Source organism: Ooceraea biroi, chromosome 12, assembly GCF_003672135.1.
Source record: "Ooceraea biroi isolate clonal line C1 chromosome 12, Obir_v5.4, whole genome shotgun sequence".
NCBI classification, from domain to species: Eukaryota; Metazoa; Arthropoda; class Insecta; order Hymenoptera; family Formicidae; genus Ooceraea; species Ooceraea biroi.
The window spans coordinates 11,074,634-11,091,661 of NC_039517.1; the positions used below are offsets into that span (position 1 = coordinate 11,074,634).

General features: G+C 40.7%; 4 protein-coding genes across 7 annotated transcripts in view; 2 read left to right on the forward strand and 2 right to left on the reverse strand.

The window, feature by feature from the left end:
• Positions 1–17,028, forward strand: part of LOC105283053 — a 396,978-nt gene that overhangs the window by 17,198 nt on the left and 362,752 nt on the right. The window lies entirely within an intron of this gene.
• On the reverse strand, positions 1,023–2,749 carry LOC113563162 (60 kDa lysophospholipase-like). The gene is made up of 3 exons (XM_026974452.1): positions 2,374–2,749; positions 1,533–1,644; positions 1,023–1,339 (listed from the first exon to the last, which is right to left on the reverse strand). The coding sequence occupies exons 1-3, from the start codon at positions 2,555–2,557 to the stop codon at positions 1,219–1,221; spliced, it is 417 nt and encodes a 138-aa protein (XP_026830253.1). The 5' UTR covers positions 2,558–2,749; the 3' UTR covers positions 1,023–1,218.
• LOC113563160 (SAYSvFN domain-containing protein 1-like) lies at positions 8,289–9,741 on the forward strand. Of its 2 annotated transcripts, XM_026974450.1 has the most exons (2): positions 8,295–8,491; positions 8,558–9,741. In XM_026974450.1, exons 1-2 carry the CDS (start codon positions 8,333–8,335, stop codon positions 8,966–8,968), a joined length of 570 nt encoding a protein of 189 aa, XP_026830251.1. In that variant the 5' UTR covers positions 8,295–8,332; the 3' UTR covers positions 8,969–9,741. The 2 variants fall into 2 exon arrangements, with proteins under 2 accessions (XP_026830250.1, XP_026830251.1); XM_026974449.1 differs by having other exon boundaries at positions 8,289–9,741.
• Positions 9,263–13,269, reverse strand: LOC113563156. The gene is made up of 7 exons (XM_026974445.1): positions 12,476–13,269; positions 12,200–12,336; positions 11,687–11,905; positions 11,442–11,593; positions 11,054–11,255; positions 10,894–10,975; positions 9,263–10,040 (listed from the first exon to the last, which is right to left on the reverse strand). Exons 1-7 carry the CDS (start codon positions 12,745–12,747, stop codon positions 9,836–9,838), a joined length of 1,269 nt encoding a protein of 422 aa, XP_026830246.1. The 5' UTR covers positions 12,748–13,269; the 3' UTR covers positions 9,263–9,835.

Consider the following 17,028-nt stretch of genomic DNA (forward strand, 5'->3'; position numbering starts at 1 on the left):
ATTGCATAATTGCAAGCTTTGACGTCTTACAGACGTCTTTCCTTCAGTTCAATTATCGAAACAGTTTTTTCCTATTCTAAAAAAGACGTGTTAACTTCGTTCTTTTTTATCGATATTGAGGCTCTTTTCCGCGACGCTGATTGGTTCTCTTGCTTGGCTCGAACTTCGTGTGACTTGAACTTCCTGTCGCGAATGTCAGAATGTCATAGTGGCTGTCAGTGCGGTTATTATATTGACAATTTTATTTATTATTTCTTAGGAACATGAAAACGGCAGCTGTCAATTCTGTCAAATTTGTATTGATGAAACACGATGAAATAAATAACATCTTTAACGCCTTTTTTAGAATAGGATTTGTGTTATTTATTATGTAATAAATAATAGATGAATATTATTATTACACAGGCACGCGCTACGCGCACTATTTTATTTTTCAATATTAATCATGTTTTCGAATAATAATATTAGTATAATAATAATAGCACAGAACTCCTTGGAAAAAGAAAAAAATTTCGAAGGGCTAGAACTTTTTCATTTCTGAGTTTACGGTATTTTCAATAGCAGAGAACTCTAGGCAATATAAAAAATAATGATATCATCAACTCAGAACTTCTCGGAAAAAGAAAAATTTCTAATGGCTAGAACTTTTTCATTTCTGAGTTTGCGGTATTTTCAATAGTAGAGAACTCTAGGCAATATAAAAAATAATGATATCATCAACTCAGAACTTCTCGGAAAAAGAAAAAATTTCTAATGGCTAGAACTTTTTCATTTCTGAGTTTACGGTATTTTCAATAGCAGAGAACTCTAGGCAATATAAAAAATAATGATATCATCAACTCAGAACTTCTCGGAAAAAGAAAAAATGTCTAAGGGCTATAACTTTTTCATTTATTAATTTAACGAATTTTAAATCATCGAGAACTCTAGGCATTATTAATATTGAAAAATAAAATAGTGCGCGTATAGCGCGCGCCCGTGTTGTACTAGTGTTTATTTAAAAAACAAAAATACCAGACGTAAATTACTTGAGCAAAATTCATTCCAAGTATTCCGTAACGTTCGAATATTTGACAAAATTTAAGCAAATTAAATTAAAATTAATTAAATTTAAAGAAAGGAAGTAAATTAGATGCACGCAACATTGTGATAGGAGAGAAATGCGATTGCGTCATTGATTCCGGTAGTGTTGACGTCATCATCATCATCAAGAAGCTATCATACCTTGATATCGTTAGCAATGCGAATCCAATCGGTCATGTTCATGTTACTAGAGTCGTTAAGTTTCGAGTACTCCAACACGCTGTAAACGACCCGGCGATTGTCGATCGCTGACATGCTGCAATATTGGGGAGAAAGTGGTTTGACAAGGAAAATTATTAATAAAAAAAACAAGCGCACTTCTCGCTTGAGAACGCACTTTGTCCGATTAAAATTCCGACTGGCGGGATACTTTTTAACGAAAACGCGAATCTTTCAAGTGAGAATTTTGCAGCTTCCTCTTTGCAAACGAGTAATAAAATTGCACTCACGGCAGTACCAGCGGTCCCATCGCGCCGAATCTTTTCTCAGCGTACTCGCGATCGTACAACTGCGGATACCTCCGCAGGTTCTTGACGAACGCGTTGGCTACCGGTACCAGCGCTGGAATATAAATAAAATACTGCCTTATTTAATGCACGTGACGCACTCAGGTCGATTTGTCATTTGCATTTAAGAACAAGAACTTAAAATTATTATCCAATAATTTTCCAATTATCTGATAATTTTGCAATGCAAAGGTCGATTTGTCATTTGCATTTAAGAACAAGAACTTAAAATTATTATCTAATAATTTTCCAATTATCTAATAATTTTGCAATGCAAAGGTCGATTTGTCATTTGCATTTAAGAACAAGAACTTAAAATTATTATCTAATAATTTTCCAATTATCTAATAATTTTGCAATGCAAAGGTCGATTTGTCATTTGCATTTAAGAACAAGAACTTAAAATTATTATCTAATAATTTTCCAATTATCTAATAATTTTGCAATGCAAAGGTCGATTTGTCATTTGCATTTAAGAACAAGAACTTAAAATTATTATCCAATAATTTTCCAATTATCTAATAATTTTGCAATGCAAAGGTCGATTTGTCATTTGCATTTAAGAACAAGAATTTAAAATTATTATCCAATAATTTTCCAATTATCTAATAATTTTGCAATGCAAAGGTCGATTTGTCATTTGCATTTAAGAACAAGAATTTAAAATTATTATCCAATAATTTTCCAATTATCTAATAATTTTGCAATGCAAAGGTCGATTTGTCATTTGCATTTAAGAACAAGAACTTAAAATTATTATCCAATAATTTCGCAATGCACTTACCACCCAGCTCGTTCCGCATCATCCCTATCGTGCCGCCCGTGTAAAGTACCAGAACTCGCCCTTCCGGCTTTTCACCGTCGAGACCGCCGACGAGGCCCTTTCCCTTGTTTCCATTTTCCACGTTTCCGGCGTCCCTATCACTGCTAAGCACAGCGTTACTCGATCCGAGAGGCAACCGTGACATAATCGTAGACGTGTGTTTGACTGTCACGTGTTAGCGGCCCGATGGTCCCCGCAAGACTAATTTCTTACATAAGCGCACCAGTGCATGATGTGCAGGCGTTCATCGTACATTGATAACACATTAATGACTCATCCTTTTCTAAGTAGGGTCGATCGTTAACTTATTCCAGTTAAGTGCTTGAAAACCTTTGTCAGATTTTACGTGTTTATGTTTCCTTCGGGGACACTAACGCGGATCTGCGGGAAATCAATTTTTTAAAAATTGTTTCCGCGATAATCAATGTAATTTAGAGAAATTTTATTTTTCCGAATTAATGCTCGAGATAGAAAATTAAATTTCCGCGAAATCGCTGAACTGCCCACAATCTGGTGAACGAAGTATGAATCTTCAAAAAGAAAATTCGACGAAAATTCAGATTATTAAATTATTATTAAGACTGTTAAATTATTTCCTGAAGAAATAAAAGATTCAGAGAAACCCGATGGACGCTGATATATCTACGAGAGCTATATTCTCTAGCTACTAAATGCTGTGATCGTGTTTCGCTTACGTAACGTAGCTTACGCTACGTACGTTCTATGTACAGAGGGAGATAGAATAAACTGGTATTTGGAGATTAGTATGCAGCTCTCTCGCCAGTTTCATCAATCCAGTTTCTCGAATTCGGAGATAATTGTACTTGCACGAGGATCGATTGGGGTCAAGTACCAATAAAATTTGAATAATGACAAATAATCGCAAAAAGGAGATATCAGTTCAGAGAAGAGAACGTATCACGTTAACAATAAAATACAAGAGCATTCAAGCAAAAGTCTTATAGAAATTTGGTTTAACAAGGGAGAAAAGAGTGGCCGAAAGGAACGCCGTGAAGTTAGCAGCGCTCGCGGTATCGCCGCGATACTATCGCGCCCGGCGGCCAATCACGTCGTGGCGTAGTCGTGCAGTGCCGCCAATTCGTCCCCGCGGGCCGCAACTCACCGAAGCGGTAGGGGTGACGCAGAGAACCACTGAGCGGTTCGGCCGCCTTCGGTTAGTATCTAGGTTGCGTTCCGATATCACTGGTCAACACTGATTTTGTCACAAAAGGAATGCCAGGTCATTTCGATAGGATTTTTCCCGTAGATTACGAATCTGAAACCCAAAATGTTCCATCACGTCACGTTTTTGAGAAAAATTAGGTCAAATAGTTAAAAAAACCTGTTTTTGGCAGTTTTTAAACCTCTGTCACAAAGGAACGGGACGTGATAGAATACTCTATGTGGGCTCAAATTAAAACTTGAACCTTAAACTTTAATGTTATAAAGCAAAACACCATGTGACAATAATGTGAAGTCGTGTAGCACAGGTTTTTGATATGCAGCCTGAGTTTACTCAATCACCGAGCTTACGTCGGATGGCTTTGGAATAGTGAGGAGCAAGGGGACTTAATAAAGCACTCCAAGTAGTGAGAAACTGTTTTATAATGCAATCCCGTACTTTACAGATGACAGTATTTCGACAAAATGTTTAATTTTTTGCCCCTATTTTTAATTGTATTAATTCGCCATTTTTTTTCTGACTTTGTATACCAAATTCAGAATCAGCGATGCCAGAAATCTCCAAAAGAAAAGTTTTGTTCACATTTTCACCTTTTGGTATTATTGGATTATTTTGTCGTCAAACGTGAGATCAAAATTGGCGCGCGTCCTGACCGCTCAGTCAAAAAACCTATGCTACATGACTTCACAGTATTGTCACATGGTTTTTTGTTTCATAACATTAAAGTTTAAAGTTCAAGTTTTAATTTGAGCCCACATAGAGTATTCTATCACGTCCCGTTCCTTTGTGACAGAGGTTCAAAAAGTGCCAAAAACAGATTGTTTTAACTATTTGACCTCAGTTTTCTCAAAAACGTGACGTGATGGAACATTTTGGGTTTCAGATTCGTAATCTACGGGAAAAATCCTATCGAAATGACCTGGCATTCCTTTTGTGACAAAATCAGTGTTGACCAGTGTTATATATAATCAGCCGAATATGATTATATAAAATAAAAACATCTTTATTATATTGTCTATATATATTGATAATATAATAAAGATGTTTTTATTTTATATTATAATCATTCAGCTGATTATATACAGGGTGTCCCAGGTTTTAACCAACAAACTGCGGGAGCATATTCTACTAGTGAAAATAAGAAAAAATTCTTATATCGAGTTTGCTTAGAAATGCTTTATTACAAAGTTATAAACCAATATTGAAAAGAAATATGAGATAAGTAACAACGGATTTTTTCACAAAAATAAAAATTATCTACGCAATGATTTAGTGACGCATTTCAAAATGTTGTCCTTGTACATCGATACAAGCTAGACATCGACGTAGTACAGAATTTGTTACAGTACGACATTCCTGAAAATTTTGTTGCATCTCAGTAACTGAATTAGTAATTCGTTGCTTTAAATCTTCAAGCGAGATTACTTCTGTACTGTAAACTTTATTTTTTAAAGTTCCCCATAAATAAAAATCAAGAGGCGTTAAATCGGGCGATCTTGGAGGCCAGAAAACCGGTCCTCCTCGACCAATCCACCTATGAGCATAATGTTCATTTAACCAGTTTCTAACTTGTCTAGCATAGTGCGATGGACAACCGTCTAACTGTATCCAGCTGTTTTGGCGAAGATTTAAGATTCTTTCCGAGCGTCGTCGGTGTCTTAGAGCTGAACGAACATCATCATATTCATTCATAGGTCGAAATGAACCCAAATTACGTAATTGCAAATGGGTATTAACTAAACACAGAACTATCTGGTACTCTCCTGTTAGGAAATCTACGTTGATACTCTCGTACGGCAGCTCGTGCATTTCCGTCACAGAATCCGTACACGAAATGAATATCAGTGTATTCCTCATTTGAAAACACTTTTGGCATTCTGATAGTAATTGCTAGTTCACACGACGATTAAAATCTAACAGCTACTGTTGTGAAAGTAACAATCATACTGAATCGTTTCAACATAGTGAACATGAATACATGTGAATACACATAACATAAACATCTTCGACCTTCCAAATTCTACACTATGTTCCGTTGTCACTTATCTCATGTTTCTTTTCAATATTGGTTTATAACTTTGTAATAAAGCATTTCTAAGCAAACTCGATATAAGAATTTTTTCTTATTTCCACTAGTAGCATATGCTCCCGCAGTTTGTCAGTTAAAACCCGGGACACCCTGTATAATCAATATATATAGATTATATATAATCGGCCGAATATGATATTATATTGTCAATATATCCCACATAGAAATTGGCATCCAGTGGATGTCCATGAAGCCTCCATAGCTCCATGGGACATCTATCTCCACGATAGACGTCAGATGGACGTCTATTAGAGATCCATGATACCTCCATAATAGATGTCCTCTACAAATCCATTGCAGATGTCCATTAGACATCCATTATGGATGTATAATAGATTTATTAAACATAGAGTATTTCCAATAAACTAATATTTAAGTTTCATTATTAATTACAATTTTTCAGCTAATTTTGTTTAACATTTAGAAATTCACAATATTATAGAATTTATTTTTAATTATTAATAATATATATATAATTGAAGTTATATCTTACATAAATTTACATCCACCGAAAATCTGTAATGGACGTCCATTAGACGTATGTCATGGAGATTCGGAACATCCAGTAGAGATCCACTAGACATCCATTAGACGGCTACTAGAAATCCATAGTTCCGCCTTGCACGTCCAGTGGATCTGCATTAAGGCAAGAGCACAGACTTTTGCATAAGCGCATAAACAGATGCATAAGGAATTTGATTGGTCCATTTCCTTATGCACATGCTTATAAACCAATCAAATTTCTTATGCATCTTTTTATGCGCTATGCAAAAGTCTGTGCTCCTGCCTTTAGACGTCTTTAAAGACGTCTATTAGACCGTGGATCATTAATAGTAGATTCACGGAACCTCGGTGGACGATTAATGTACGTCCCATGGACCATTAATGGAAGGTTCATAGAGCCTCGATGGACGACTAACCAACGTTTCGTGGCATCGAGGCTCCATGAAGCTTCCATTAATGATCCACCGAACGTCTAATAGACGTCCACCGATGCTCCATGAACCGTCCATAAATGATCCACGGATCGTCGGTTAGTCGTCCATCAAGGCTCCATGAAGCTTCCATTAATGATCCACGGAACGTCTAATAGACGTCCATCGATGCTCCATGAATCGTCCATTAATCCACGGAACGTCGATTAGTCCCCAGGAGCCCAATTCTGTACTCGCCTACCGATGATTGTCGGTGTCGGTAACCAGCGACAGCCAATGGCAAGGACGACCTTGGAGAAAAGCGTGGCTCTCATAGGCTGTCGCTAGTTAACGACACCGACAATCATCGGTAGGCGAGTACAGAATTGGGCTCCTGGCAGCACATGTTAGTCTAATATATCTTTCTTAGACGTATCTAATGTCTAAGAAACATAAAGTACCATTTAAGAAACGGTTTAAATAGAAACCGTTTTTAGACCTAAATTTTAAAAACATATTTTCACGTTTCCACAGAAACAAAAAATTTGTTTTATTAAATTGATTCAAAATTATATAATTAATATAGAAAAAAAAAAGTAATTTCTACTTAATTTGCGAGTATTAATTATTTTTACATCATACGTTTCAATGTACTCGATTATGGAACAAGAGACAAAAATCAACATAAGTGTGTGTGAAATTCCCGCCTCAGATTCACCAAGCGACCGATAGATGGCCAGGCCAGGCGTGACGTTCTCGCAAGAAACATTTGCGTTATCACCTTATAAATAACCATCCGGAAAACCGATCCAGTACTCTTTTCTTCTTCTTTTCTTTTGAAATCATTATTGCTCGAAGTGATATCTCATTCCAAAAGAGTGAGATTTCACTACACGAAATTTAGAGAGTAATTCATAAAATATAAAAATCTAGTTTTTTACAAAAATGTGACTTAACTCTGTCTATCTTCGAGGCACTGATACATAGAATTGATAAATATTTTTCTGATGGTTTCTGAAACGTTTTTTCCCGAAAAAGAAACGTTTCTCTTAACGGTTTTTCGTTGGACATTTTTCTCCTAAATAAACGTTTCAATAAAATGGTTATGAAACGTTACGTTAAAACGTTTATAACGGCTTTGAAACCAATATGTGCTGTCTGGGTCGTCCTTCGAGGCTCCATGAAGCTTCCATTAATGATCCACGGAACGTCGGTTAGTCGTCCACCGAGGCTCCGTGAACCCTCTATTAATGATCCACAAAACGTCCAATCGACGTCCCATGGACGTCTGTGCAGATGTCTAATGGAGGTCATTGGACGTGCGCAAAGCGGAACTATGGATTTCTAGTGGCTGTCCATTGGATGTCTAAAGGACGTCCACTGGATGGTCTGAACCTCCATGACAGACGTCCATTGGACGTCCAATGGAGGTTTTCGTTTTATGTGGGATACTATACATGTATGTTGGCTCTCGTCTACTAAGGCTGCGTTCCGATATTCACTGCCAGTACTGAAAATCTGTAGTTCACGTGACATACACTATAGATTTTCAGTACTGGCAGTGATATCGGAACGCAACCTAAGTACTAACCGAAGGCGGCCGAACCGCTCAGTGGTTCTCTGCGTCACCCCCACCGCTTCGGTGAGTTGCGGCCCGCGGGGACGGATTGGCGGCACTGGACTTAGTCGTGTCGTCTCGATGTGGATGCCGGTCGTGCGCGCTTCGTCGTAACGATGAGCGTCATAAAGAAGGAGAAATTGGAGGCGTATCGGCGCGAGAAACGCAGGGAGAAGATAAGAGACTCGATCAGGAACGTCCTGGCCAACGCGTTCGCGTGGAATCGCGCCGGAGCCGAGAAGCTCGTCGGAGAACCGGCGATGGACGACGAGAAGGTGAGGTTATGTCAGCGAAACGAAAATGATCCCGTGAACGATAAATGTTTTCTCTCCCGTGTGCAGACAAAGCTGTGCGAGGAGCAGCAGGTGCATGAGAACGCCGCGAGTGCTGCGAAGGATGCCTCGTCGTCGTCGTCGTCGTCGGCGGAGGACTCCTCGTGGACGGACGCCGTCTCCTCGGATGGCGACGCCCTGGCGTCGGAAAGTACGCTGTTAACTAAATTCACTTATTTACTGTACGCCCTGCTGTGGATCACGCTCTACGTGATCGCGCTCGAGTACGAGTTCGGTGCGGTTTATTTTGTGCTGTCGGCCCTGCTCTTCGTCTGCCTGAACACCAGGTCCAGGCCGAAGCAGCCGGGCGAGCCCAGTGCCTACTCCGTCTTCAATCCGAATTGCGAGGCTATAGACGGAACGCTCGACGCGTCGCAGTTCGAGAACGAAATAAGATACGGTGCGGGGGTAGTGCGATGAAGTGTGAACCGAACTGACAAAATGTTCAAGTGAGTCGAGTATTACGTCGTTATTCCGTGCATCTTTAAATTGATGCTTGCTCATCGATTTATATTACTTACGACGCCACGGTTAAATAATATTAATGATAAATAATACGAATAATATTGGACCAGAATGATGTGATATAGTGAGCGCGCAGCACACACGTTCCAGTTAGCTTCGCAATTTGACAAAGGAGTCAGATTACAATGAAGTTTTACAATGAAGTTGGAATTGAAGTGATTTTGCAATGACTCTTCTATTTGATTATAATTTGAACAATATTTATTATTTCTGATATTTGAATTACGGACCTGACTGCCACACTGTGGCGACAAAGAGGTACGACGTGCAATATAGGTGATTAGAAAATATAATTATGCTATTTTTGTACTTGTGAAAGATAGAAATATAATATGCAACTGCCTGCGCAATTATTGCGTTACAGTGCGCAGTAATCGTAACGATAAAGAGGGAAAGAGAGAGAGTGATGATGCAAAGCGATGCAAGTGCCGAAAGTGCTTCCTTCGTACAATGCTATGGATATTTTTATAATATTTAACGAAGCGAGTATATGAGATTTTATAATAATATATAATATAATAATAATGTATAATAATACAAAGATTGTGATACGCTTAAATTTACAAGTGAGTTAAATTTATAAGTAAAGTTACATTTAAGGTATTCTACTCGCGTTGCTTTGCATAAACTATCGAGATAAGAGTATCGAAAAATATACGTTGTTACAAGAAGAAATCTCGTAACGATGAGTGGTCGTGGTGTGTCTTGAAATATTTCATACTCCTCTCGTTTCACGTTCCTCGACGTTTCCCCTCGATTTTCCTATCTTTCTTGCAGGATTAACGAAGCGTCCTCGTAGCATTTCGCTATTTCATGGAGGCAGGTAGACGCGCTGTTGTCGGTAGGTTTATGCAGCAATTTGCGAAATTCGATCAGGTCGGTTCTGGAACGCGAGTTCTCATCGGGACACAAAAGCGCCTTGTCCAAATCGAGTAGCAGGTCATTCCACATCCTCGCGCGTAACGTTCTAGAATGCATCGTTGAATCACGTTAATACACCGTTAAAAATTGTGCGTCCATATGTTAAAATTTTCTTGTGTTGCCATGTTTTGATTACTACTTCAATGTAAAATTAACATACAACTGATATGTTATTATTTTTATAACAATTTTATATGTTGCATTAATGTTAACTTCATAACTTAACATTTTGTGTATGTCTCTTAGAAATGGAATATTATTTGAAATGCTTTTAACACGATAATTTTAAACAATCAACATGTCACAAAGTCAGTTTAACATTCTAAAAGAAGTTAAAGTAAATCTTCAAACAATCATGAACTTTGACATATAAAATAATCAAATTTACTAAAATTAAATGTTTCTATCAAAAATAATTTAAGTTGAAATAATTACTACCATGTGTTAATATAACACAAAAAGTAAATGTTCATATTGTACGAACGAAAATGTTCTATCAACTTTTCTGAGTTATTGTAACTTCTCTTCCATGTAGTTTTCAATTACTTTGTATGTTATTTTTACATCACACTTAAAGTTACAATAACAAAAATAAATGTAAAGTATTGTGTTAATTACTTAACGTTTCTAGTTTGTCAAGAAGTAACATATGACGAATGAGTTACTTTAACTTAAAATTTAGAGTGGACTTTCTGGGACATGCAAAAAATGTTAAAATTAACATTTTATTTTTTACTGTGTATAATTCTCGGAATCACGTAATGCTGCGCTCCGGATGATTCCCACGATACATTTGGCCTCTGAGCGTAACAGCGACAGTTAGTTTCGCACAGTAGATACGATTTCCGTGCTTTCGAGAATTAATCATTAATTGATGAGCTTGTCATCAATGTACTTACGGGATATTTTCCATCGCATCGATTTTTGCATTAAGGTCCTCCACGGCGGCGAGCAATGTTTTCAACGTAGTCTTCAGTTTCTCTGAAGGAAAAGCGATATTTGATATTTTTAATTTTCGTGAAAATGGAAAATTATTAAATCGTGAAGAATGAAAAGTACCTTTGGCATCTCGGAATTTGTCAGTGTTGATTGATTCCAAGAGTTTGTTAACGGTTTCGTTAAAGTATCTCGGCTGCCATCGAATCACCGTGCTCTCGGAGAGTCGCCATATAGTCTGGCTGGCCATTTGCGCCAGAATTGTACCGCGTAATCGCAGACTCTGATTACGTCGTGTTTGGTCGTGTGCGAAGTCGCTCTCATTCTTCAAAAAGATAAAAGAACGAAAACTCGTAAGTTTCTCTGATTAATGTTAATCGAGCGCACGAAGAAATATTCGAAATCAAAATCCAATTTAGCGTCGCGATGCATGTTATCGATATAGAAATTTGGAATTTGTGTTATCCAAATCTTGCGAAAGCGCTTTACGTGAAACAATTTACCTACTTACGAGCGAGAATATCACTTGCGGGGTATTCAGGGGAAGACGAGGACCGGATGTTTCATGCTCGAGATATGTCCAGTTACCATCAATTGTCTTGATGGCTTCGACTGCGATAGATCGCATGATGTCGGATCCGGATAATGTCACGTAGCCGCTAGCTAAAGTCATGCATGAAATTCTTTACATTAGTTTCGTTAATAGCTGGAAATTCACTAGAATTTAATATCAATTTTATAAGAATTCAAGCAAACCTAGAGGGTGACCATGCACCGCCACGCAAGCCACGATTCTTCGTTGCGCAAAGATGGGCAGAGTTTGCGGACAAACGTCCTCGGATGCTAGAGACACGCAGAACATCAGACTTCGTCGCGGTCTCCACTCGTGCGCGGTGTAAATTTTATCCAGAATTCCCGCCAGTTCTAAAGCTACGGCGATACCGTCCCCGTTAACCGACAAGATGACATATCTATCTGAAACCATTCAGTAGGATGAGCAAACGGAATTCTGCGAGACGGAAAATATTGCCTACGGCAAATAAAATGTATGCAGTCGTGAAACATTTTAAAGAATCTATTAAAATGTATTAAAATTTTGATTGATGATTCTAATCAAAAAGTCTAAAAAGGCACTTCATACAAATATTATGTAGCTACAAAATTGAATATTATAGAGAAAAGAGAGATTCCTTTAGAAGAAGACTAGAGAAATGAAACTGGTATTAAAGTTTACGTCGCGCTGAATCAAATAATTGATGAGGGACTCACCTGGTTCCCGCGAGCCGCGAACAATCGCCCGAACGCAGGACGCACGATGGCTCACTTCGTGAACGAACGACAAGTTGGAAAAGAATCCGCTGACGCGTCGCGCGTTATTATCTATCGAGTCTGCCGTCTGCCAGTCTCTAATTAAAATAAAAATTATTTAATGACGCGAGAATTTAGCCAATCCCCTGGTAACTGACCGATTTTCGGAATCGCATTTCGCTCATCAATCACAATCATCGCGAAGTACGATGAGAAAGGAGAGAATGTCGAACGTACGTCGCGCGGTCGAAGGACGCTTCCGCCAATTCCCGGAGTGCCAGCTGCTGGAGGTGCTCCGTGTTCCGCAGGCCGTTTCCCGCGAGTTCCGCGCGCGTTTTCTGCGCCTGAGTCTCCATCGAGCGTTCAGCAGCGAAGCGGCCCAGCAGGAAGCCGCAGAGGAGGCAGAGGAAGCCGACGGAGAAGAGGAACGAGAAGCACAGCCGCTTCGTCACGTACTCGCTCGACTCGTCGATGCCGCGGGCCATCTGGAAGCTGAGGACTCGGTGCATCCTCACGTAGGACCCTTCGCGAGGTCCCTTCCCGGCGGGTGTGTCACCGCAGTTCCTTCCCACCAATCCCTTACGAATCGCGCGTCATGCTCCGTCAGATTGGGTCTCTTCTTTCAGTTCAATCACTGTTGCTCGTGTAATTGCTAGGTCGTAGGATGAACAATCGGACAGCTGTGTGTAGATGGCTGAGATATCAAGATAATTTGTTATTCGATTTCGATCGATACGCGTGCTTTCGTTACATCTCTTGCTGGACGAGCGCACCTCTGTACATCTCCAAATCCGCGTGCACGAGATTCGAATGAGTGCTCATGCGGATGAGTATGAGTGGTATTTTGATAGACACGTATGAGGTAATCTCGTGAACCACACCGAACACGAGCGAAGGTTTCGATTGCCCGATGGACCGCGAACACGATCCACTTTTGCGGATTGAATCACCGTGAGGGATTACAGACGCAGCGTCCACTTTAGCTTGATAGCGCGGTACGAGTGCGACCGTTAAACCCGCTGATAAATCATCGATGATTCGGCGCGAGCGGCGGTGCGACGCGTCTACTCGCGGGAAAATCGCGCGCCGGATTTCATCGCGAAGCCGCACAGCCGTGGCCGTTTCCGCTGTCTCCATCGTCGCCAAATCGCGTGGGACCCGGGAGATATATTTGACAGTCCGCCTCTTCGACGTTTCGTTTATTTTATTCTCGCGCGCGTTCCCGCTGTTGCTTCTTCATGTTTGCTCGGAGGAAGACAGAAAGCGAAGGGAAGAAAAAAAACAGAATGTACACAGTGTGCCAAGGGAACGTAATTGCAAGATTCGTCTCTCGATTTCCGCCCCGGCGAACATTAACTCAGAAATTTGTTGAATTCCTCAGAGTTTATTCCGCAAATTTATTGGGTTGGCCAAAAAGTAATTGCGCTTTTTTCCAATAGATAGACATACATGTCTTGAAATGTAACTAACTTCATTCTAAACCGCAAATTCATTATGTAGGTTAACAACTCACAGTTCAAGCTTGTTTTACAAAAAGAAAGTACACGATTTCGTTAACGATTGTTTCTTTGCCGTCGATTTCAAAATGGAAAATCAAAAAGAACATTTTCGTCATATTTTCTTTTATTACTTCCGAAAAGGGAAAAACGCTGTGCAAGCTCATAAAAAGTTATCTGATGTATATGGCGAAGATGCTTTAAAACTGCGGCAGTGTCAAAATTGGTTTACTAAATTTCGATCTGCAGATTTTAATGTGAAAGATGCACCACGCTCAGGAAGGCCAATCGAAATTGATGATGACAAAATAAAGGCACTGATCGATTCGAATCGGCGTTTAACGACACGAGAGATTGCCGAGAATCTTAACATATCGAAATCGAGTGTTGAAAACCATTTAAAACGACTTGGATACATTAGTAAGCTCGATATTTCGGTACGACATGAGCTCAAAGAAATTCATCTCACTAAGCGTATTGACATCTGCGATTCTCTTTTGAAACGTGAGGAAAATGATCCATTTTTGAGACGTATAATAACAGGCGACGAAAAATGGATCGTCTACAACAACGTCAAACGAAAAAGATGGTGGAGCAAGCGTGATGAACCTGCTGAAAGCACTTGAAAAGCAGATATTCACCAAAGAAAGATTATGCTGTCAGTCTGGTGGGACTTTAAAGGTATTGTGTATTTTGAGCTGCTTGCAAGGAATCAAACCATTAATTCAGACGTATACTGTCGTCAACTGGATAAATTAAATGATGCCATCAAACAGAAACGTCGAGAATTGGTGAATCGCAAAGGTGTTGCGTTTCACCATGATAACGCTAGACCACGTACAAGTTTGGTCACTCGTGAAAAATTGTTGCAGCTTGGAGGGGACGTGTTACCACATCCACCATATTCGCCAGACCTGGCACCATCAGATTACCATTCGTTTCGTTCTTTGCAAAACGCCTTGAATGGTAAAACCTTTACTGCTGACGAGGATATGAAATCGTTGTTGGAATTGCTTTTTGCTGAAAAAGATAAGAACTTTTTGAGCGCGGAATCATGAAGTTGCCTGAAAAATGGCAAAAGATAATCAAACAAAATGGACAATATATTGTTTAATAAAGTTTTTGTTTCCCATGAAAAATTCGCCTTTTATTTATATAAAAAAAAAACGCAATTACTTTTTGGCCAACCCAATAATTATATCGCGAGAAATCATGACGGAATCGTAATTATTGAGATATTAAAAAGTTTTAAATTGAGAGACGCGAGCATTTTGGAAATCACAAATTCGTTGAAAAGTATGACGTGCGCTGTCACAGGCCTTCTCTTGGACACCGTGTACAAAGACGTCAAGAGCGTGGACGTCGCGTGTTGGGCAACTTATTTTGGAGCAATAATACGCTGGCGGTGTTTCATTTATAAATAGTTTTCGATGTGTTACGTGCACGTGCAAGGTTGTTCCAACTATAGTCCGCCTTCCGTGCGGACACTCTCGAACCCTCGCATTTTCACCCTGCGTGTCCGGTGACAATGCCGGTCTCATCCGAACAACTCTCTCGTTTTGAACAGAGGAATCAGAGTCAGAGTTCCCCGAACGTTTACCTAACCGGAAGTAATAGAATGGAAATTATAAAATCATCTTGTACTGTTGAATCATCTGTCCATTTAATCGTGACTCTCATCAAGTTTTTACAATGAATATCGTCTCGTGATGCACAAGAAATTCAATTATTGTATAACAATAGTGACGAGTAAAATGCATTATGCATGTTCCAATAAGGAAATTAGCGCATACGTTGTACAATTACAGTATCAGTACAAATATCTACAAAATCGATACATATTTCATGACATTTTCTGAGGCATCGGCGCATCCAACGCTATCACGATAAAACATCCTCGATTTCGTCCCGCTTCCTCAAGTAACGGTCGTCAACGTCTGGCTCCACCTTTCAACCGAGTCGAGCCGGATCCGAAAGATTTTTGAGTGACCCTTCAGGGTAGTCTTCGATCACTCTTGCTTCTGAATCCAGAAATCCAGATTCCCCGGAAGACGCTTTGTATCAGGAATTCTCCACAGAGAAGCTACTCGACTCACGGCTTCCCGACTCGGACTGCACTCGATGGCAGAGGTCCGGGTCGACTCGACTGTAGTTCCGCGAGAACCCGCACGTGGCCCAGCTTCAGGCGCTCGTGGCTCCTCAGGTACCGCTTCTGGCCGAAGCTGATGCCGCAACGCTGGCACGTGTAGGGCTTCTCGTCGGAGTGGACGCGCCGGTGCCTCGTCAGGTCGTTCTTCACGCCGAAGCCCTTGCCGCAGACGTCGCACGTGTGATTCTTCTCGCCCGTGTGCACGGTCAGGTGGCCGAGCATCTGCTGCCGCCACCGGAACCGCTTCGCGCAGTACGTGCACGCGTGCGGGAACTCGTCCGTGTGAGTGCGCCCGTGGATGTAGAGGGACGCCTTCGTCTTGAACGTTTTCCCGCACGAGTCGCAGACGTACGGCCGTTCGCCGGTGTGGATGCGCCGGTGATCCTCCATGGCGGTCTTCATGGCGAAGCTGCGCCCGCAAATGTCGCACGCGTGGTTCTTCACGCCGTCGTGCACGTGCTTCAGGTGGTAGTACAGGCTACCACTCTTGGTGAACTGCTTGCCGCACACGTGGCACGTGTACGACTTCTCGCTCGTGTGCGTGCGCCTGTGCGCCAGTAGCTCTTCCGCGAGTGGAATTTCTTGTCGCAGAATCGGCAGGTCGTGTTCAGTCGGCTCGTCGAGGTGTCGTTCTCCGGCTCTTCGGCATCGGCGATCTGTTTGTCGATCTCTCTCGGATGGGAATTGCACTCGTGCGTTTCCTCGGCTGGAAGTTCTCCAAGTTCCTGCCGCGTGTTCCTCGGCTTGCGCTTCTTTCGGCAATTTGCGCGTATTTTCAGGATTTTCAGGATAGCAGTGGGATCCCCGGTGGATCTGGGGGTTTCCGTACTCTCAGTTGTCTCCTCTTCGTCGCCGTTTGTCGATTTAGACGAGTGAGTCTTGGAAGACGCATCGTTTGTGCAAGATGAACGTTCAGCCGGTACGTCGGTAGCGATGTCATTCGTAAGAGACGAGGTATTCTTCGAATTTTTGTTGATCCTGTCGGAGTTTTTCGTTTGAGACGAGTCGACTTTGCTTCTGAATTCTTCTGCAAGTGTCTTGAGATTAGCCTCATGGTCAGTTATCCGATTATGGGTGATTGGCTTTTTCAATCTGTACAGATGGAGAACACTTCTGATTAGTCATTCTCGTTTACTGCATTTCCA